A 25,408-nucleotide genomic window follows, 5' to 3' on the forward strand; every position below is an offset into this window, starting at 1 on the left:
AAGTTGATTTTAACTGTTCTAGGTTATAAAAATTGTTATTTACTATATAACTGCCATGCTTCTTAACCATCAGAACCAACTAATAGTTTATATTCCTCAAAATATAGCTAAGGATGTATAACAATATGAATATACATTAGCGTAATTTGTACATAAAGTATCACCAGCCAATATAATGAATGAAAAATCACCTATGCCTTTTCCATCATGCATTTCATCTGAACCTATCAAAGCTACCATTTCTTCATCAACATACCAGGTAATAACTTACAAATGTTATTTCCTAATAAATGGTCCTCAGCAGTAAAAAGATTTTCTGCAATGTCAATATACATTATCTTGGATGCGGTAATAGGCTAACAGATACTGTTTAAAGTAATCATTTCCATATTTTAATCATGTGAAACTACTACACTTGATAAGAAATATTTAAATTTAAGTCTGAAAATTCAATTAATCAACCAGATAACAATGCATAAATTCAGTGTTTAGTGCGTGCAAAAGTTATTATTATTATTTTGTTTTTAAAACTGTATTAATCATTAGTCATAATTTCAATACAATAAATTAATAGTTTCATACTCCAAGAATTAAAAATTAGAGAATATTAACAGAACAAAAATATTTTCTGACATCTGCACTGTTTATGATATGTACATGTTTCTCTAAGACACTACAGAAATATCTAAGCACTAGATCAGAAATATTTTACCACACATGATATTGTGTTTCAGTTATCCATGTATGGGCATGAGAAAGTATTTTTTTCTTTTGAACTGAACCAATTTCCACACAAAAAAGTAGTAATACTTCTTACTAATAAATAAAATAAGATATCTAAAAACATTTATGCACACAAAAAAAAAACAAATACTAAAAAGATATTTTAACAGAAAACAAAAAAAGAAAGCTCTGCATTCACAAAATATAACACAAGTAATCCTGCTGTTGCTAGCAGTGGGGGAGTTTTATTTAACCCTCAAGCAGGTGTGTCAAGGTTAAAAACAAAGCCAGTTGCATCCTCTTAATTGTGTAAATTGTGTCATGAATGTTAATGACTCAATTTATCTTTGTAAATTGTATCATTAAAATTCATGGCCTATGCAAATTATATTTTAAAATTTTAAATACTATCCCTTCTTTTAACACTATATTGGATACCAATATGAAATATATATTTTTAAGTGTAAACTTATATTTTTTTCAAATAAATTTTAAATCACATCAGTAGGTAGTTGAAATACCTAATGGATTGATTCATGTGGGGCATAAACACTTGTTTAATGTTACTGAAAAAATAAAATAAAATAAAAGTAAAAAAATTACACAAGTGGTACACAGTCTGATGTGGGACCATGGCATTCAACTACTTTGGAATAAAGATAAGAAAGATTCTAAAATTGTGCACTATGTATACAAGCAAGACAACATTCAAAAAATAATTTGCTGTTAATAGCATGCTCTTTCTTTAACCCATAATCTAAAGTGGACATAGTTTTGTGACACTAGTTTTTGGCACTTTATTCAGCAACTTCCAACTAAAAATTTTTGAAGAATTTTGCTACTTGATGAAATATACATCCCAGATATTGTACCAATATGTTTTTGAAAATCCACTGTTTTTAGTGCATTATTTTTTCTTATGTGCTACCTAAATTGACACACTTTTCTATCTGATATTATTTTTAGCCCTTTATTCAAAAATTTCCAATAGAAAATTTGATTAAAATTCTCTACCTGATCAAATATGCATTTCAGAAGATTTTTTACCAATATGGCTTTCAAAAAATGAACTGCTGTTAGCAGTGTGTACATTGTTTATTGGAGTGCAATGAAAAGTAGATGTCACTGTACTAGATATTTTAGTCTTTCTTGGCACACTTCCACGTCTAGCTGACTACTTGTTTGGTAACTATTGACAAGGCTTAGTGATGTGAAAAAGAAATAAATAAGTGATTCTAAAAGGGTAACATCTGTAATTTCTAAAAGTCCTCTTCATTCAAGGCTATAGTTAACTGATCTCAGGTGTAGGGTGTAGGTTTCACTTCTCGGGTTATTATGGGTTTTTTTAGCCCACACAACTTGCAAATCAACCTATGAACATACACTTCTACAGACATAATAGACTTATGGTTAGGAGCACATACTTGGGGGGGGGGCATTAATACCAATATTTATTTATTTATTATTATTATTATTTTTTTAAAAAGTAACATGCTCAGTTGCCATTTTATTTTTTAGGATCTACCACTCCAGTGATTAGAAAATGAATGCTACAGATAAAAATTAGAAATGTTAACATGAGAAGAGCAAAATTTTGAAATTATAAAATTTTAAAATGATTAGTCCACTTTATTCATAGGTGCACCTGCTTAAGGGTTAACAAATACAAATTTTTAAAATTACTTCTTGTAATGTGTTTTCATAATGTATTTTTGTGAAAAGGTAATGTTTATCAAACACAGATTAAGCAGCAAAAATAAAATTATTACAGAACATAAATGCCATCTTCAATACATATTAATTTTTTTTTATTATTCAAAATCAAAGCAGTAAAAATATGAGTCATAACAATGGTCTCTGAAATTCAAAAATAAAGACAAAGTGGAATGGAAAGTAAACTAGCCCCAAAACAACTTAATCCTAAATAAATACATTTTGTTTCACAAAAAGTCAGGTTAAGAACAATGGCTGAAGTAGAACAGGTTTGATTAGAATATTTTTCATGGCTAGGATGTTACCAGTCATTTCAGTTACTGTCAGCTGGCAGTGATGCTGCTGGCTGTTTCTGGTGAAATTGTTAAAAATAAAAAAATCACAATGCTGATATCAGAGAAACCCAAGCCTTAGTGACTAGCTTAACAGGAATATTATAAAATATTATAATGTATCTTTTTGAAATGGTACATAATATTAAAATGGAGCAATAACATTCCACTAGAATATGCTTACGAATTGCAGTCAACTGTTTTATACATTAAATACAACATAATGTATTTAATAAATGAACTGAATTTTACACTCAAATTTTACATTAATTGAAACTGAAACTAAAAAGGTCATTGAAAATTTATAATTTTAGATTGTCTATTATTATATATAGGAAATAAAATTTTAATTTTACTTTCCTTGTGATATCTTTGTTTGAGCATGTAAAGATGCTGAAATACATTAATGTTAATCCACAGAGATATAAGTTTAATACTTTTGTTTATTTTAATTGATCAATACTATTCACATTCATTACAATTTTTTTTTTTTATCATAACAGTGGTAAACAGCATTTAAGTACAAGAGATTAAAATATATATATTTAAATACATTTCTGTAATTTGTCTATTAAATATATCATAATTTGAAGACTGCGTTTTAAGGCCCGAATCTGATTTTTAATGACAATAAAATAGATTGTTTTTAATATTTGTAATTTGCAATATTTATGTAAACAGTGCTTCATGAACAATGCCTGATTGCCTGATATATGAAGATATTAAAATTATTTAAATCTGTTACAATATTATGCAATTTACAGATTACCATTTTTTATATATATATATATCAGATTAGTAACAAAATGGGCATTAGAAGAAGTGATGGCAGTGAAAGATACTTGGCAGCACAACTTTCTAAAGTGGATTTGATTGTCAAAAGTCAAAAGGATATTAATTAAAAAAAATAAAAAATTGGAAACTGGAAATGAAATATTATGAATAAATCTCTCTCTCTACGCACGCACGCGTGCGCGCACACACACACAGTAATATTTTAGCCATTATACTCATTTTTTAATAGAACTAGACTAAAATTATTAAAAAAGTTAATTTCTTAGGAGAAAGACATATAAGGGAATAACTAATTCTAATTAGAGATAAAAAAAAAAAAAAGAACACTGCACTCCACATAAATTTATTTGGCAATACATGTACTTATTGAATTTATTCACTGCATATAAATAAACTCAATAATTTTTCTTCCAAAAATTTATGTGAAGTGTAATTTTTTTTAATCTATAATTAGAATCAGAAAAAAGTTTTCTTCACTACAAAAAATAAAATAAAATAAATTATGTAAATTTTATATTGTAATTCATAAAGTTATACTCTCCTTTGTATAACATTATGTTTTTTCTGAAAGTAAATTAAACTGTATTATTATGTTCACATTATAAATCATGTTACCTAAAATTTTTCATATAACTTTGTCTAGAAGATGGTAGAATCTGACTTAAATTAAAATGGGCAATAAGTTCTCTTAATTTAGAAGGAAACAAAAGGTAGAGCCCAGTAACTGGTTGCATACAATATAATATTTCCATTGAACCCACTGCTCATTTTAAGAATAAGAAAGCATATGATAAAACTGCTAATAAATAAAATTTTGATAAAATGAACGAACATCTAAAAATGAAAAAGCTGTGTGAAGAAAGGTAATTGCAATCACCTCTGATATGTTATGCATATATTTCTTTCTTATTACAAATTTTCTGCTCAGCTATAGCTAACGAAGCTATGAATAAAACAATATGTTAATAATGGTTTTATTCATAATGAAATTATAAGACTGCATAAATGGAAATAAGTTATTAGCGACTAGTTAATTGCTCCTTACTTTAACTACATTAGCAATTGGAGTATTTCAATTAAAATATGATAAAGAAAAAAACATTACTGCATGGGAAAAGTTTTAAAATCATAAATGTATATAGTACTGTTGACAAAGTTCAGTCTATTTCTTGAAACAGAACAACTTTCATGTTTACTACTGAGAGTACTGATTTACTGACCACTTCACAGCCTGCTTAGCATTGCTATTACACTCACCTACTAATAAGCTCCTTTCCTATAACATATGATGTCCAAGCCAAAGGTTTCCTGGCCACGTGGTGTGCTAACCACACACACATAGTATAACAGTGCACTGTTAAATACCTGCTGAACTAATTCATTGTTAGTGTGGCAAGTTTTACACCAATAGGACATTCTGCTTTGATGAAATTGGTGTTTAACTGTGTTTTCACTGAGTGTGCCTTGCAATTTTTGTAGCTGGGTGAGATGGCAGGCATTAAATAACAGCAAGTTTGCACCAAATTTTGTTATAACATTGGAAAAACACATTTGGAGACTTATGAAATGCTCAAGCTAGCATTGAGTTGTGATGATATGGGTAGACCACAAACTTTTCAGTGTCACATTTCCAAGGCAGCCAAACTTCAGCTGAGGATGTTGAGCATTCGGGTTGTCCACTGTCAAGTCAGCCTAATGAAAATGTTGAAAAAGTGCGCCAAGTCATCCATGAGGACAGAGGTGTACAATTAATGACATTTGTGACATTCTAGAATGTATCATACTTGATACATTCCAACACATTTTAAATACAAGACAGACTGTTACAAAATTTGTGCTCTGTTTGCTGAGTGATTGAACAGAAACAAAAAGGGCTTTCTATGTGCAGAGTCAGAAAGGAAAAAACTTCCTTCTCTTTGTGGTTATGACCCAGAAACAAAGCAGTAGTCCTCACAGTGGAAAAGACCACCACCTCCATGTTCAAAAAAGGTAAGGCAGGTCAGATGAAATGTCAAATCACAGTGATTGTTTTCTTTGACAATGAGGAAATTTTTCATCAGGAGTTCCTTCTGCCAGACTAAACTGTAAATCACCAATTTTACATCAGTGTCCTAATGCATTTGAGGGAGGATGTCAGGAGAAAACACCTAAACAAACGGCACACTCAGGATTGGCTTCTACATCACAACAATGTGCCAGTCCACATGGCTTTGTTGGTTCAGCAGTCAACAATTTTTAGCCAACAACAAAATGGCGATATCCCACACCCTCTCTATTCTTCTAATCTGACCCCATATGACTTCTTCCTGTTCCCCAAAATGAAAAACAATTAAAAGGATGAAGATTTGAAGACAATGAGGAGATTCCAGCTGAATCCTGAAACCCATTAAAAAGATGAAGATTTGAAGAGACTGAGGGAATTCAAGCTGAATCATAGAAAGTATTGGACAGCATCATACAAAGGAGTTCCAGAGATGCTTCAAACAGTGGGAAAAACACTGGGATTAATGTATAAACTCTGTAGGTGACTATTTTAAAGGGAATAACCAATATGTAAGTAACTTAGGTCTAAATTAATTTTATTGCCCCGGTTCAGAAACTTTTGGCTCACACTCCTTGTAATTATGTACAACAATATAAAGTTTGCCACACTTGCTTAAAAAGTGATTTCCTCCAAACTTTTATAATGATAATTTTTCAATTTAGTGAGTTAGCCTTTATAATGGCATCTTTATCTACTTCCCAGCAATGAACACAGATGCAAACCTATAAAATATATTGGTATCTATTTTTTCTATATGATATTTATATGCTTCAACCATTAACTGAATTTATATATCAGCCCTAGGAAATATCCACAGTCTCTGAGAAAATTTCAGTTCCAGCTTGAGAAAAAATACAACCTGACTATTTATAGAACGGTACCTGGCCAGATCATTTCTTTTCAAATATGGTTATTTTTGTCATCACGATTACATACATTTACAAGTTTTTATTATATTCTCCCATGTAGGAACATATCTTAATCTATTAGATTTTGAATAGAGCTTACCTGCATTATATATTATATTATATAAAATTTTTCAATATTTTTTTCAAGTTTTCAAACATTAGTTGCTGTTCCTTGAAAAAGAGCACAAACTCTCAAATGATAACAAATTTTTTAAATTCCTTGAGCAGTGCAGATTCTTACTCAAAGGTAAGACAGAGATGAAAGGATTGATAAAGATAGTTTTTTTATTTTTTATTGCGTATAGGTGTTCAAATAAGGCCTGTTTTAATCTTTCATCTTATTTTTCCTACAACACTTATCACATATATACAGAAAGCGATGATCTACAAAGCAATGCATTTTTTTATTTGGTAAATAAAGATAGTCTATAGCACAAATGTAATAGAAGTGTGCATTTTAAAATAAAATATGTGTAAATTGATGAAAAACTTATACAGTATAGCTACTACTCAAGCTTACTGGTACTTCAGAAATTTGTAACTAGCATAACAGATAGCATATTAGATGTATTTATCAATGCAGCTTGTATAACAGTGCATTCAAGGTACTTTATATGTCATTAGAACAAAAAATGGAAGGTTAAGACAAAAACTAATACTGTGTAACACAATTGATAATTTAATACATAACAAAACTATTTTATCTATAGCAGGCACTAAAATATACACTGTCATAGTGTTGGCACTAGGGCAATGTTATACACCTTTAACATATCTCAATATCTCATGATAACAATTTGTTTTTATTAGGCCCACTTGTTATCTCATGATAATAAGTGGGTCTAATTAAAAAAAAATGTTGTTCTTGTGGAGAGAAGTAAAATTCATAAATTCAAATATTTAAAATCGTTACCTAGCCTATAAAGTTATCATATCTTAATAAACTAACCTATTGAGGATTTACACCATATTCTGATTGAAAGAAGTGAAAAATAATTGTTAACTTAAGCATTCACTGAAAAACATTTTTTTAAGTGTAACTATTAATCTGAAAAATTTGGAACTCACTATAATAGGTAGAGATTTGGAAATTTAATAAAAGTAACTGATATTTGCATGGCAAAATTTTTGAAGTGGTTACAATCTAATTAATATTTAGTAACTATTTTAATTTTTATTTTGTCAAAGAAAAAATGACCAGAAATGAAGAACAACATCTTGAAACATTTGGCTATGTGAATATTAGTTAATTTTATTAAATTTCTTCAAAGTCATTAAGAAATATATAAATAAATAGTTCTTAAGAATTACATTTAAGTACAATAATAACAAATATTAGTGTTATCAATCTGTGGGAAAAATTTAGAATTTTTAAAATCTTTGCAAAACGAGCTGAAAAATATTACATGAAAGGAAGAATAACTGAACAAGAACCACTGAGATAAAGTGCTTTGAAGAGTAATACTCATCAGTATTACTGGGTTTAAAAGTGAATATACTGTATATATATTCTACATTTTCTTGTTATATTTAAGAAGAATTTGTTTTCTTTTTTGTTAACCTCATAGACTTTAAAAATAAAGCCTGTTCTACTTCTTTCCCTTATTCTTAAGACATGTATCACAAATTTTAATAAAGAGGGGGGGGAAGAATTTAACACCTATCATCCATTTCATTTTCTTTCCTTGATTTCTATTAAAAAATTAGATCAGCAGAATATGCAGAGAAGGAAAAAAGCAATGATTAAATCTTTAAATGATGGAAATAAACACTTAATAATACTCTAATTTAAATTTAAACAGATGAATAACTAATGCTTTTAAACAATGTGAATGAGTGCACGTACATACAAACATATATATATATCCACTATTAAAATAAATACTGTTAATTATTTATTTCTGAAATTCACAGCTTTCAAGAAATAATCATTATTTATATCATTTGATTAGTAATGCTTCATAATTTTTATATGAATTCATTTATATATTTTCTAATTGTATTAACTATGCATTAAAAAAAATAAATTTCATGAGTGAAAAAAGGAGATTAACATTGCTGCACATGAATATAAAGGCCACGTTCAGATCACTCATGTGTCGTGCAAGTTACAGAACTCTTGTTGTTTGAAACAGATACATTGCATAATAGTCATCAAAAGTAATGTGTCATATGAGAGTAGGTAGTAGAATTGTTGGTGGAAAGCATTATGGCTTTCTAGTGAAGGTAAGTGCTCTACTGAATGCTTATAGAGTAGATAACAGATCAAAATGAATGGCATATAATACAACGTAGGGAGTTGGTGTGATCATGTGTTTCATGCAGAGGCATTGCAATATTGGACTGTCATTCAACAAGTCAATTCAATAAGTATATGTTTTTTGCCTGTGGCTGAGAAAATGAGCATGATAAAAAAATTAACCACATTATGGTTGACTTGCCACCAATTACCAGTAAGTGCAACAACTTGCTTTTCTGTTGGAAGTGGACATGTTGTGTATAGTGCTACTACTTGGAGTTAAGATCACAGTTGACCAAAAAACAGTATTGCCAACAATGTGACTGCTGGTGTTAAGAATATTCTGAATTGATGGTAGAATTAGGAAATACTCTAGTGTCCACCATATTTCTCTGATGTGAATTCCTATGACTGTTTTCTTTCCCAATACAGGACAGATGCTTTCACCAAACAAAGCATTTTGCTGGTCACAGGGAGGCCATCTTACAAACATCAACACCCCCTAGTGTATGCAGATAGCATTTGTCATTTTTATGTGTATATGGGAATACAATAAGTAAATGTTAAGGATTATAATGAAGGAATTATTATCAAAGATATGCAACAATGAAGACAGGTGTTTTCCTTAAGTATAAGACTTTTTGTGAGGTACAGGGATGCCACTTACAGACCCCTAGAAAACTAGTATGCAGATAACATTTGTAACTTCACATACACATTATATAAAGGAATAGGGATTATTATTATTAAAGGAACATAATTTTAAAAGATGTGCAAATAAGCAGTTCTTTCTTATAATTACTGTGTTGCTAGTATTTTTCCACAGCTCTTATAGCCATCAGCAAATCACACCATAAAAGGCCGACCGGGCTAGCCGAGTGGGTAAAGTACCTGCCCGGCAACCCAAAGGTCGCGGGTTCGATTCCCGCCTCGGGCTTGGATCAAAGTACTGCAAAAACCTTGGGAGGTGCAATATGGCCACAGAAGCCGATGCGCCAAAAACTACCAAATCAAAAAAAAAAAAAAAAAAAAAAAAACACCATAAAATTTATTTATTTAAAGCAATAGCAATGTTTTGCAATGGGTTTTAGCGGGTAATTCATTGCTGGAACAAATTTCCATCTGTTGTTGTGGAAGTTGATAACTTAAATAAATTCAAGGAAGAACTGGATAAACATTTGGAGCAAATGCATGGGTGAAATGGAAAGGTTTTTTTTTTTTTTTTGGCCGATGCTGTATAAGCTTGCTTTCTTGCATCACATGCTAATGCTAACTGTGAATAACACTACCAATATTTAATTAACTGTCTTCAGCCTTTAGGCAATGTAGTAAAATTCCCAGCATCATATCTATACTTGTATGTCAGCATTCAATGGGCCAATCATGTAATAAATTCTGATTGGTTCACTGGCTGAAATTATACAAGTTAATATAATGTTGGGCATTATCTCTTCATCTGTTTATAAAAAAAGATGTAACATTCTTGCAACCACAGGAATGGGATAAAATTAAAGAGAAAGAGTATAAAAATATTTGCTGATGCTATAAAGACAGTGTTAGGTGGGTCGGAAAACTGTTAGCATGGGGGGGATACACAAACTAATAGATTAACAATAGCCACAAGCAGAGGTGAAAGTGATTCTTGTACTGCTTCTATTGGAACATGCTGCAGCCCAGGAAGCAAGGTACTGGGGATTTCAAGGCCTGCTGTTGGGGTAACTAAGAGTAAGAACAGGTGCTCATAGTTAAGAAGTACATAAAATTAAGGCAGTGCATCCAGTTGACATGGTTGCCAGTGCAATGGTGAGCCAGTTTGATGTGATATAAGCACTGGGAAAATAAATATGAGAATAGAAGTGTGTTATAGACCTAATGACTGTGATGAGTACAATGAATAACTATACAGAGAAACAGAGTGGGCCAGTAGTAGTAGTAGTAGTAGCAATGGAGGCATGTGATGCAAGAAAGCAAGCGTATGAGCTTATGTAGCTGTTGTTATTTGGTTTTTAGGAGCATTAGCAACTAAGGCCATATTGCTCCGGAGATATGCGGTGGTCATTCCCTGACCTTTCTGCACCCTCCGTATTTGGTGGTCATGGGCTCGAATCCCGGTCTAATCAAGAAGCGTGTGCTACGCACTGCTGCTACGTAAGCTGCACCTGGCTACGGAGGTGCAGCTTATATAGCAACAGCCAAAAAAAAAAAAAAAAACAATTTCATACATCAATTCCCCCTAAACGTTTGTCCAGTTCGTTCTTCCTTGAATTTATTTAAGCTATCAACTACCACAATGATGGATGGAAGTTTGTTGCAGAAATTAACCATCTGCTGGCTAAAGGCAAATTTCCGCACATCTATTCTACAACTGCCTTTCCTCAATTTCAATTTATATCCCCTCAGGTTTGTAACCTGAGCAAGCAGAAGAATCCCAGAATTCAGCATGCTCAACCCATTCAAGGCCTTATACACGTCAATCAGATCACTTCACAGGTGCCTAGTCTCCAGCCACTGCAATTTACAGAACTTAACCTTCTTGGTAAGAGGATCCCTTCGTTCCCCTCACCAATCTTGTTGCCCTTCTCTGTACATGCTCAAGCAACCCTACATACTTCCTAAAATGGGGCCTCCAGACCTGTATTCAGTACTTAAGGTGTGGCCTGACCATTGCCTTATACAAAGGGATAATCACCTCCTTTTGCCTGCTAGCAAAATTCCTGTATATCATTGACAAAACCCCATGACCTGCTCTGGCAGCCTGTGTGTATTGCTCAGAAAACTTCATAGCTAACTGCACAATTACTCCCAGATCTATTTCATTTTCTACCACCCTAAGTGTAGAACCACACAGTTAGTACGTTCCTCTGGGATTACTTCTACCCATATGCAGTACTTTGCATTTGTCAATGTTAAACTTCAGTTGCCACTTCTCAGCCCATCTGCCCAAATTTTCTAGTTCCTGGTGCAGCAGCACACTGCCATTACTGTCATTAACAACCCTGCCAACCTTTGTATCATCTGCAAACTTCAACACTAAACCTGATATATCTTCATCAATATCATTGATAAATATACAAAACAACAGTGGGCCCAACACCGGACCATGTGAGACTCCACTAATAAGATTAGTCCACGAAGAGCAGCATCCACTGATTACCACTCTCTGTCTTCTCCCACTCAACCACCCTGATATCCATTGTAACAGCTTACTCTTAATACCATTCTGCTCCAATTTGTACAGTAGTCTTCCATGTGCAACAGTGTCAAAATCCAAGTATATGGTATCAAAAATTATTTTTTGCATCCAGTTCCTTTGTAACCACATCATAGTATCCAATCAAATTTGTCAGACAAGACTTTCCCTTAACAAACCCATGCTGTGTCTGAATTATTGCTGCAGTCTTGTCTAGATGATCCTGCAATGCATCTTTAACCAGTGACTCCATTATTTTACCCGGAACAGAAGTGAAACTAGCTGATCTGTAAATACTTGTGTCACCCTTCGATCCTCCTTTGTGAATTGAGGATACATTTGCACATCTCCCCGTGGGGACTTCCCCTGAGTCCAAGGATACTCTTATAATTATGGCTAAGGGTTTGCTTAGTTCCTTTGCTACCTCATTTAATATAACTGGATAGATCCCATCCACCCCAAGAGCCTTTCTTATGTTTAACTTCAACAATTTCTCCACCACTTTGATCTCAGTTATTACAAAATCATTAAGCAGCCTGTTACAGTTTGATAAACTTCTGGCATTTTTCTCCCTTAATAACTCCTCATGTGTGAATGTAGATGCAAAATACTCATTCAGTTTGTTAGCTATCTGTGCAGGATTATCAACAGTCGAACCATTGATATCAAGTGGACCAATCTGATTCATCCCCTTCCTTTTAGAGTTTATATAAGTAAAGAAGTCCTTGCTGTTTATCTTAGCATCCTTTGCCAAACATTTCTCATAATCTGCCTTCGCTTGCCTAATCTCCTTTGTGACTTGATTACAGACTTATATCTGCCATAGGCTTCTGTGTTGCCTGATAATTTATATGCATCCCGTGCATTTTTCTTCTCTGCCACGAGTCTCATAAGTTCATTTGACAACCATTTAGGCCTAAACCTTAAACAATATTTCTTAATTGGTATGAAAAGCCTAGTAGCTCCCACGTTTAATTTCTTGAATGCTTTCCACTTAGAATTTGCTTTTCTTAACATCATCAGTTTGTCCCACTGTACAGAATCTATCCAATTATATTAAAGAGGCAGCAAAGGAGTTAAGCAAACAATTATGAGAGTATCTTTGGGTTCAGGGGAGGTCCCTGTGTGAATGTGTCCCCAGTTCACAAAGGGAGATCAAATGGTGGCAAGAGGAATTACCGACCTGTTAGCTAAACTTCTGTTCCCGGAAAAATGGAGTTAATAGTTAAAGAAGTGATGCAGGACCATCTATTATTATTATTATTATTATTAGCCATATGGTACAAGGAAGCCTGAGGCTTATGCTGCACAAGCCAAAAAAAAAAAAAAAAAAAAAAATTCCCCGAGTTAGCATTAGCATTAGCATTAGTAGAGGCATTTGATGCAAGAAAGCAAGCTTATGCAGCATCAGCCAAAAAAAAAAAAAAAAACCCCACTTCCACTTCACCCCTCTGTTCGTTCAAAATACCTGTCCAGCTGAGCCTTAAACTTATTTAGGCTATCAACCTCCACCACAAGGGATGGAAGTCTGTTCCACCAACCAACCACCCGCTGGCTAAAGGCAAATTTCCGCACGTCTATCCTACATCTGTCTTTCCTCAATTTGAATTTATGCCCTCTCAGGTGATTTTTCTGAGCTAGAGGAAGAATCCCATCAGCATTGAGCATGCTTAAACCATTCAAGGCTTTATACACCTCTATCAGATCACCTCGCTGGTGCCTAGTCTCCAGACACTGTAATTTGCAAAACTTAAGCCTTTCTTCGTAAGAGCACCCCTTTGTTCCATTCACTAATCTTGTTGCCCTTCTCTGTACTCGTTCCAGCAGCTCTACATCCTTCTTGAAATGAGGTCTCCAGACCTGTATACAGTACTCTAGGTGTGGCCTGACCATCGCCTTATACAATGGAATAATCACCTCCTTATCCCTGCTGGAAAAATTCCTGTATATCATTGACAATACTCCATGAGCTACTCTTGCAGCCCGTCTGCACTGCTCAGAGAACTTCATATCTGCCTGCACAACCACCCCCAAGTCCCTTTCATTCTCTACCACTGTCAGTGTAGTACCACAGAGTTGATACGTTGCTCTGGGGTTGCTGTTTCCCATGTGTAGTACTTTACATTTATCAATGTTAAACTTCATTTGCCACCTCTCAGCCCATCTGCTCAACCTTTCCAGATCCTGTTGCAGCAGCATAGTGTCAGTAGTGTCCTTGACAACCCTGCCAACCTTTGTATCGTCTGCAAACTTGGACATTAAGTCCGATATACCATCATCAATATCATTTATAAATACAGAAAACAATAATGGACCCAACACTGAGCCCTGAGGGACTCCACTAATAACATCAGTCCACGATGAGCAGTGTCCATTGATTACCACTCTCTGTCTTCTCCCCCTCAACCACCCCTTTATCCATAGCAGCAATTTGCCTCCAATGTCACACTGCTCCAATTTACTCCAATACCCTGAGTGAGAGAGAGAGAGAGAGAGAGAGAGAAGTAGAAAGGAATCACCAAGAAAGAGAAGAATGATGATATCCAGCTCAGGACCCTGGGTTTGCCAAGCCCATACTCACCAGATGTGAGCCATCTAGACAGGATTGCAGTTATACCTCAGTCGCAGGATTGATACGTTAAGGGGAGATCTTGTCTGACAAATCTGATTGGTTACTATGATGCAGTGACAAAGGAATTGGATGCAAAAAATAATTTTGATATCATATACTTGGGTTTCAGGAAAGATTTTAATACTGTTCCACATAAAAGACTGCTGTACAAATTGGAGCAGTGTGGCATTAAGGGCAAGCTATTGCTCTCGATAAAGGGATGGTTCAGCAGGACAAGACAGAGAGTTACCAATGGACACTGCTCTTCATGGACTAATGTTAGTAGTAGAGTTCCACAGGGTTCGGTGCATTGTTGTTTTTTGTGCTATTAATGAAGGTATATCAGGCTTAATGTCTAAGTGTGCAGATGATACAAAGGCTGACAAAGTGGTTAAAGACAGCAAAGAAAGTATGCTGCTGCTGCTGCAACAATATCTAGAAAAATTAGGTACATGAGCTGCAAAATGCGAACTGAAACTTAATAATGACAAATGTAAGGTACTGAATATAGGTAGTAGTAATCCCAGTGGAAAATGAAAAGGACCTGGTGGTAACTCTGCAGTCAGATATGAAGTTTTCTGAGCAGTGCAGACAGGCAGCCAGAACAGGCCATATGGTCTTATCAATAATATACTGGAATTTTGCTAGCAGGAATAAGGATGTGATTATCCCATTGTATAAGGCAATGGTCAGGCCACAATTTGAGTTCAGGGGAGGCCAATACAGGTCTAGAGGCCTCATTTTAGGAAGGATGTAGAGCTGCTGAAAAGGGCATAGAGAAGGGCAACGAGATTGGTGACGGGAACAAAATGTGCTGTTACCAAGAAAGGCTTCAGTTCTGTAAACTAAACACCTGCAACATGATCTTACTGAGATATTTAAGGCTTGAATGGCTTAAGCAAACTCAATTCTGATGGGAATCTTCCTCTTGCTCAGACTATGCACATTAGATGACATAAATTCAAATTGAGGCAGGATGGTTGATTGCTGGAACGAGCTTCCATCTGTTATTGTGGAAGTGGATAGTTTTAATAAATTCAAGGAAGAAGTAGACAAACTACTGAAGGGGATCAATAGGTGAAATAGGGATTTTTTTTTTTTGCTGATGCTGTATAAGCTTGTTTTTTTGCTTCATTTGCCAATACTAATATTAGCCATTGCCATGTTACATTGCATAATTTGTGAGTGATCTCCCCAACAGCACTGAGGTACATTCCTTTTGTAGAATTACAACTTGTACAATTTTAAAAATGACAGTGATTTCCTTTGAATGCTTACAATATTATCTGGAAAACAGCAACTGATCTGAAAGCTTGTCCAAGTACAGAAGGCTAGTTGTGCCAATGTTGGTAGGTTATCTTCTGCTGGATACTATTTTGTGTATGTATATACGTATGTATGTATGTATGTGTTTGATCAAATTCACTTTTCTTTCGCAAACTGTCAACTACAAATGCTTGCATATTCCCAAAAACTTTTCCCCTAGTAACTCTGTCTCATAATACAGATTGCTTTTGTGCCTATATTGGAGAACTGAGACACTGATTGATATATATATATATAATTCAATCTGAGAATCTCTGGACTTCCATCCTGTACTGTAAAAAAGAGTGTCCTTTGAAATGAAACACTATTAACAATGGAAATGAGAATGTGAAGAATTTGAATTGAACGAGAATGAGAATTTGAATGAGAATTTGCTTCCCTCCTATGTGAGGAGGGAAGCAAATAATTTGTATTTTCTTATCGACTCATTTTTCCCCTTTTTTTCCCTTTTGTCTGGCCAGTGCAATAAAAGCCTGTGGCTTCCTTGCATTATATGTATTACTATAATGGATTTTACAATATAACAAAACAGCATTACCAAAGTTAGACTAGATGATAAATATGCACTGAATCTCACTGCTGAAGAACTCCTGAAGAGCCTTATGACATGTTCAAAGTTATGCATATAAATCTAAATACAATTTAAAGAGAAATGGCTTTATCACAAGAACTGAATTCTGGAGCCAAGTAGTGAAATTTTAAGATGCACATCACTTGAAATAAACTTCAACCAAGAATGGTTGAAGCTTATTTCAAGTATTCAAGTGTTTTAGCTGGCAAGGACCTGGACTTAATGTCAACCACTTTATGACTTATTACATGGGAATGAGTGCAGTGTTGAGGTGTGAAAACCTTCTCCACTGGAGGATACTTTTTTTTTTTTGGAATGTTGCAGAAAGATCATTTATGGCATGAAAACTGAACCTGACTTCTGCCAAAATGTAGGATATGTCACAGATAAATCTTGAATTCACTTGCTGGATTTCAATTTTGAGTGATAATTTTGTTATATCTGTCTATAGACTAATATTTTATGTGAATTTATCTATTTATTTATTAATTATTTTTATTATTATTATTTTTTGTTTTGGTCAATAGATATATTTAATAATAAGAAGAACAAATGATATCTTTAGTAACCGCAGTCTTGATATCCATAAAATTATTTCCTGACTACCGTAAGGACAGAACTCCAAAATTCTATGGAAAATTAATATAAATGCAGGCAGGCAATGCATTTTTTTGCACAAATGCAGAGCCACGAAGAAGTTTTAGTCGTATTTCTCCAATTAAAAAATAATCAATGATGCAAATCAAACTTGAAGATGTATCACATTCATGTAATTTTTAATAAATATTTCAATATTTCAATTTTTCCTTTTCTTTTCTTTTTTTTTTTGGTAGCTAGGATTTAAATTTATGACCATTTGTTACAAAGAAATCCTCCACCTATGCCAATTCAAACAAGGCAATACGCTGCTGCAATTATTATATAAAAGTTTTGGAATGCCTTGTTAGAAAACTACAGCCACTTGAAATTTTTCTTCACGACAGTAAGAGAACTGAACTGTTTCAACAGTACCTTAACGCTTCGGACCCATTTTAAGGAAATTGGAGTTGAGAGAACAGATGTGAATGACTAATTACCTTTTATTCCCAAAATAAATATATATATACTTTGTGAGGATGAATTACAAATAGTAGAGGAAGAAAGGTATCTGGGTGTTATAATACAGGCAGATATGAAATTTTCTGAGCAGGGTAAACAGGCAGCCAGGAAAGCCCATGGTGACCTATCGATGATTTCTCGAAAATTATCCTGTAGAGATATGGAGGTCATAGTCCCACTGTATAAGGCAATTGTAAGACCACATTTGGAATATTGTGTTCAAGTACGGAGACCACATCTGAAAAAAGACATTCAGCTTCTTGAAAGGTTCCAAAGATGGGCAATTCATGTGGTGAGATCAGCAAAAGGGTGACCATATGAGGAAAGACTCCACATATGTAGGCTACAGAGCTTAGCAACCAAGCACCTCAGAAGAGACCAGATTAAGGTTTATAAGGCTCTGAGAGGGGTTAGTAAAATGAATGAAGGCAGAATTTTCACTATTATAGAGAATTCCAGAACTTGGGAGCATAAATTCAAAATACATGGGAAGAGGTTTAGACTAGATTGTAGGAAATTTTCTTTAAGCAAGCAAGTCATTGATTACTGGAACAGGTTGCCAGTTGAAGCTGACAGTTTGAATAAATTCAAAAGCCAATTGAATAGTTACCTATGTGAGGAGGGAAGCAAATAATTTGTATTTTCTTATCGACTCATTTTTCCCCTTTTTTTTCCTTTTGTCTGGCCAGTGCAATAAAAGCCTGTGGATTCCTTGCATTATATGTATTACTATTACTAGCTGATTTGGAAGTCTGTTTTTAAAATTGACAATTACACATTCTGAGAATATGGAGACATCAATTTAATTCTCAGTGAAACCTATGATAATGATACAAAAGCTGTAAGGTTGTGTGCACAGAAGTATCTTCGATGTAGTCTACTGTAAAAAAAAATGATCAAGATTTTATTGGCCCATTAGCATCTAAGGCTATTATGAGCCAGCAGATAATTATATCAGTTTAAAAATAGATAAATAAATAAGTTTGGGTAACCTTTGAAAAAAGATTACCTCTTCCCAAATCATATAAATAGCAGTATCTATCTGTACATTAAAAAAGTTTTCTCTACTAGTGATATTTATTTGGGCCAATGGGAGAAGAGAACGGGGCAATTAAGTCACTTATTCGAGCCAATGGAAGAAGAAAGAGCGTGGGTAAATTACGTCAGTACAAATCCGCAGGTAAATAATTACCTAGGTCATTTCCTGGTTAGATTTCGATCAGTGTGCTGTAATGTTAGTATTATGTTATTATTATACAAATAATAACATAAAACTACAATATTTACAAAATACCAAACAATTTACAACCATACCTCTGCTATATCGGGACGACGGGTCCCATCATCAGCCCACATTAACACATAAAAAACGTCAAATGGAAGGAACACAAATGAGTTACTGGGCAGAATCAGACACTTGTAGAGCACGTATGTGGGAGACATGCCAACGTTCGTCGCATAGCAAGACAGCTGCCTCCATAACGTTCACCAACCTCGTGCACGTGCTTTACTGTCTAGAACATGACTATGCCCAGCATCATTTGATGTTCCATTGTAACGTTCGCCGCATATTAATGCCAGATGATGAAGGGACCCAACGTCCCAAGATAGTTTGTATATTTGTAAACAGCTCAGCACCCTGCAAATATTTCAAATATTTGTACAGTTTGTAATTATGTAGACTACTGTATCCTCACGTTTCATGCCACTGACTGTTGCATCAAAGCAGCAGGTATCCTTCACCCTTCCATGGTAGAAGGTGGATAAAGAAGTGTAGGAACAGTTACGTGGAAGAGATCATACTGAAATTTTTAAATGGTTGTATTTTGTTAGAGTATTATCAGATCCATGTTTATATAACATTTTTTCAATTTTTGTCATTCCATCCAATTTACTGCAGATGACTGCAGAAATACCCTGCAGATGACAACAAACGACGACAATACATGCTGCTGATACTAACTTTTATAAACCTTGCAAGTAATGTCATGTATCTCAATTATGAATAATTTCTGCAAACCTTATTTCAGAACAACTCCCCTACTCATGAAGAATTTGTGGATTTTTACTAAGCATGAACTGGTCAATGAAGAGTAGGTATGTTGTTTGCCACAAACCATGCCTGATATTCTTTGCATCACTTTAACAATCACACTTTGTTCGTTCGTTATTTGGTTTTTAGGAGCATTAGCAACTAAGGCCATATTGCTCCGGGATATGCGGTGGTCATTCCTTGACCTTTCCGCATACTCCGTATTTGGTGGTGACGGGCTCGAACCCCGGTCTAATCAAGAAGCATGTGCTACGCACTGCTGCTCCTTCCCACCTGGCTACGGAGGCGCAACAATCACACTTTACTGCATAATGTGATTCAAGACTTGTAACGGCCTCCTTTTTCCTCAAATACCATGTATGACACGTCTTTTTCTTATTACTTAAATTTATTATTGGATAAACTTTATAAAACAGCCAGTCTTCTCTGAAAGTAGTATATAGGAAAATATGTAGAAATTTTTTTTCAAGGTAGGAAAGCTTACATTATACAATGATCTTATTTATTCCTTCTCTGCAAAATCTGCTGATCTAAGGTAAATTCTCATTTCTTAAAGTTCAACAGTTTTCCTAGATTCAAGAAATTTGTTTTATTTGGTTTAGAAATGTTAACTTCAGTTACTCGTGATAAGATAATAGTCACATTATAGAATATGTAATGTGAAGGAATAGTAATATCTTTGGCATTAAGTAACAAATAAACCTGATATTACCTCAGTTACAATTTGAGCTTTTTTTTTTTTTTTTTTGGATTTTTAAAACCTACTTTCCATGATTAAAAATTGTGAAGTCAGAATGTGAGAACTATCATTCATTTGTTTTATTTGATATAAAGCACAAATGAACTGTAGCAATTAAAAAAAAATAAAAAATCTTAACTGAAGAGGAAATAAGCTTACTGTATTTTAGTGTCAACAACAACAACAACAATAACAAAATTTTCAGAACAAATATTCATTCTTTAAACTAAAGCAATCAACTAATGATCTTATTAATACTAGAAAGCATCAGACGAAACAATACGGACGACAGTAATACATTAAAAAAATTATAGATATTTCAAAGTATTAATCTGTGATATAGACAGAAGCATATTTGAATTGTAATATTAGATTTAAAGATTTTTGGTTTATGAGGCAAGACAACTTACTGTATTGTAGAAATTCCTTCTCACAAGTACAGAAGGACATGGCTAAAACAGCATCATATCAGTATCACATTATACTTATTGTGGCAAAACTTACTATACAATCTTCAATATAACAATATCACAAATCATTATTTCAGTTCTAAAATAGATTGCAGTATACAAACTGTACATTTCAACACAAAATTACCGTACATTACAAATGACCATCACTTTTACTACATTGTGATATAGCAATTTTTTTCAGCTTCAGAACAACTGCCTCATCAGCATATCTAGAAAACAATCTAAGGATGCTAAAATGTGAGATGTTTTCAAATATTAATTATAATGCCACTTAAAACATTTGGAATATTTATTATGAATGTTTTTTTTTTTTTTTGTTTCTGCAAACTTATACAGAAACAAAAAAAAAAAAAAAAAAAAAAATTCTGAAGCTGTAATAAATATTTGCCATATACAAAGTAGAGAATCTATCTAAGAAAAAGCACCAAATGACAAGTCTCGCAAATATTTTGCCAGACAAGAAAAGGATTAAAGACAATAAGCCAAAGATATGGGTTATTCTCTTTTCACCTATTTTTTTTTCCAAAAATGACTGATGATGATGACAGCTACTTCACATTCTACAGCCAAAATATGAAGGTGATCACTTGACAATAATGAAGGTCACAGACCTCGTTTATGAAGCATATTCACTAGCATATAGGCATATTTTCTTGGAAAACTTGGTAAGCTTGCATTTACTGGCCACTGTGCAGCTTCATCAACTGCATCAGCAAATCACAGCCATGAGATAACAAAAATAATCACAGACACTTCCCAACTTCTTTATATCCTGACTTCTTTCAAAATTTTGGCAGAGCAAACAAATGTGGTTTCACCACTCAAGTCTAGAGAGTTCATAACATCACATATTGCACACTAACAATATCTCACTGCAGTAATCACAGGAGGCCTTTTGTTTAGCATGTGCCTCAAGACCTTTCAGCCAACATTTAAAAGGGATAAATGTCTGGTATGAGGTTCAAACACTGCAAGGATATTTTGATGAAAGGGAAAATTAAAGAAATCTATAGATATAATTTTGTCTAAATTATTAAGAAACAATATGGGAAAAACATACTGATTACAAACCAAACTACACCGGGGCACTGCAGCAAGAGTTTATCACAAGTTTAAATATATTTCAATATAATATCAATTTAGTCAGTTTTCATTAGGCTGGTTGGTGATGATGGTTCCTGTTTTATTCCTTTCTGTGAAAAGGCAAGTAAGGCTTTGAGACTATTTTCAGATCCATTATTTATCTCTCCATCTTCACAATCCTCCAGCCTCTCAGTTCCATCACTGTTTTCACCCACAAAAGCACTAGCACCGGACTTGACATTTGTTATCATTCCATTGGAACAAGAGGCATCATCACTATCCAATGGTCCACTGAAAGAAACTGGACTATGACCATTTTGAACTAATATTTGTGTTTGAGTAGTTCTGGAATTTGATGTGTTTGTGGTAACAGCAGGCATTATACCTGTAGCTACTGCTGTAGACACCATATAATCACTATCAAGTCTAGGTGGACGACCACGAGGTCGGCCCTCTGGTTTACTTGGCGGAATTTGGATATCCCCCTCTTCTTTGATCTGATTTGCTAATTCTTTCACTACTCGCAATCCTTCATCCATTAATGTCTCCTGAACAAGCTGCCTGGTAATGTGAGCATTAGTTTTCTTACCTGATACGTATTTCATACTGTTGTATAGGTCAGATGCTTGTACAGACTGATTGGATTCATGTAAAGGCGAGTCATTAGCATCATGACTTAGACTTGGGGATGATGCATTGCTGTACACAGAAAATTGTGAATCTATAAAGAAATAAAATTTATAAGAATATGTTTTTTTTTTAACAACCATTATGTTAAAGTAGCTCATTAAACATCATACTCATGATATTTGGTTTACACATTTATTCATTTTTCAGAAGAGAGGGAGAAAAATGTATATATTTATTATAACCAAACAGAACAAAGATATTCCTTGTAAAGTTACATTATAACAGGGTAGAGATTATATAAATAAAAACATGAATACAAAGAATCTATTATTATAATGCATTAAAATATGATTATGTAGATATTACAAAATGGTCTATATACATTGATTTGCATAAAAGTTAAATATATATGTCACACAGGCACAAAATAAACAGCTGATAAAACAATTGGAATTTAAAACTATAGGAAGGAAAAATATTAATGGATGAATGGTCTGAATTAAAAAAAATAATAATAATAATAAATATGCTAGTAGCCATAAGGTTCTGACATAACCAGTAGGTCTTTTCTAAGATTATTATTTTATTGATCCACACTAGGCTTTTGGTCCACTCTGCATCTTTATAGCATAGAGTACATTAAATTCTTGATGCAGTTATTGCTTTAGTACAGACATGAATAATGGTTTTCCTGTGGTGCTACCATGCTTGGTAACACCACAGGAAAACCATTTCGATTCTGTCCATCATGCCAGCAATTTTCTTCATAAAATTCAGGATAAAATTCTTCACCTAAAGATAACACAGTACGGTATTTGTAAATAACATACTGGAAACTGCATGAAATGACTCTGTAATGTTGTACTTATATTGACTGTGATGCAAAAAGGGATTCATCAGAGAAAATTACACATTCCCAGGGCTCAACTGTCCAAATAGCATGTTCTTTAGCTCACATTAGATACTTGATGAAAAAGACCTGAGAATAATTGTACAGTCAGATATGAAGTTTTCTGAGCAATGCAGGCAGGCTGCCAGAGCAGGCCACTGGGACTTGTCAATGATATACAGGAATTTTGCTAGTAGGGATAAGGAGGTGATTATCCCTTTGCTATGGTCAAGCCCCACACCTTGAGTACTGCAAACAGGTCCAGAGGCCTCATTTTAGGAAAGATGCAGAGTTGCCAGAGCAAGTACAGAGAAGGACAACAAGATTAGTGAGGGGAACAAAGGGGCGCTCCTACCAAAAAAGGCTTAAGTTCTACAAATTGCAGCGGCTGGAGACTAGGCACCTGCAAGGTGATCTGACTGAGGTGTATAAGGGCTTGGATGGGTTGAGCATGCTGAATTCTGATTATGAACCTAAGGGGATATAAATTCAAATTGAGGAAAGGCAGTTGTAGAATAGATGTGCAGAAATTTGCCTTTAGCCAGCGGGTGGTTAATTGCTGGAACAAACTTACACTTGTCGTTTTGGTAGTTGATAGCTTAAATAAATTCAAGGAAGAACTGGACAAACTTTTAGAGTGAATGGATAAATGAAATGGGAAGTGCGTCTTTTTTTTTTTGCTGATGCTGTATAAGCTTGCTTTCTTGCATCATATATCTCTACTAATGCTAATACATTTTTTCCTCATGGATTTGGTGAGTAAAGGCTTCTTTTGGGTCAATATGCCTTCAAGACCACTCATGACAAGTCTCTGAGAGATAGTGCTTTCACTTACCTTTATACTAGAATGTTACTCTCGTGCAGCCTTAAGGTCTGTGAAGCTTTCATGATGATCACAGAAGTGATCATCATGAAATGTGGGTCTGTGTCTGTGAACCGTGTGTGTGTGTGCGTGTGTGTGTGTGTGTGTGTGCATGCGTGCGTGCATGTGCGTGTTATTAACAATAACCAAGCTGTTTTAAACACTTTCAGATTCAATCTCTCTATAACCAGTATTGAAACTTTTGATTTCACCAACCTTTTCATTTGGATCAGAAAATTAAAATAATAAAGGATGTATGAAAATGGCCAAACATTAACAAGTATCCGCGTGAAATTCAATTTATCAGCGGCAAAGGTGAACACAATAAAAGAGAAAGACAGAATACGAGAAGCGGCTGGCACCAATGAAGGTCAACTATAATAACCAAGGCTATGAAATACAAATAAGTTTTTACAATACAATAACATGCATTTTTTTCTTCCTTTTATATTTTCTTTTCTTATGTGCCACTCTGGCTACTTCACCGCTGTCCCCAGATAAATATTTTAATTGAATTTATTAAAAATAAAAATCACTATGTTTCTTCTGATGGTATTATGTGGTTTTTGTAATTTTGGCATATCAGGTATAATGTAGCAATATTTTATTAGTATCAGTTTATTATTCTATTATTTTGCTTCTTAACAGTTTAATATTACTACTATATACATACATACACACACACATACATACATATACATACATATGTACACATTGTTTGTTGTTATTATTTGTTATTTGGTTTTTAGGAGCATTAGCAACTAAGGTCACATTGCTCCGGGATATGCAGTGGTCATTCCCTGACCTTTCCGCATCCTCCGTATTTGGTGGTGACGAACCCCGGTCTAATCTAGAAGCGTGTGCTACGCACTGCTGCTCCTTCCCACCTGGCTACGGAGGCACCATATGCACACATACATATACATATGCACACGTACATACATACATACAAATGTGTGTGTGTGTGTGTGTAGTAGAGAGATGGCCATGTGAAAGAAAGTCACCCTCCTATTTTATATTTTTAACTTTATATTTATATTAACTTGATCCTATGTTCATAGTTAACATGGAACTATAGGCGATCAAACAATTGCTAGTACAACTACAGCTAGCCAGTTAGTTAGGTCTT

At 34.0% G+C, this 25,408-nt stretch overlaps 1 protein-coding gene across 1 annotated transcript in view; it reads right to left on the reverse strand.

The window, feature by feature from the left end:
• Positions 1-21,954: 21,954 nt before the first annotated feature.
• LOC150090810 (uncharacterized) overlaps positions 21,955-25,408 on the reverse strand; it is a 214,884-nt gene continuing 211,430 nt past the window's right edge. The window contains exon 13 of the mRNA XM_090374183.1: positions 21,955-22,619. Coding sequence (XP_090230309.1) covers positions 21,955-22,619 — 665 coding nt within the window. The remainder of the gene's footprint in view (positions 22,620-25,408) is intronic.

Source organism: Mastigoproctus giganteus, chromosome 1 (genome assembly GCF_048544385.1).
Source record: "Mastigoproctus giganteus isolate SK-2022 chromosome 1, ASM4854438v1, whole genome shotgun sequence".
NCBI classification, from domain to species: Eukaryota; Metazoa; Arthropoda; class Arachnida; order Uropygi; family Thelyphonidae; genus Mastigoproctus; species Mastigoproctus giganteus.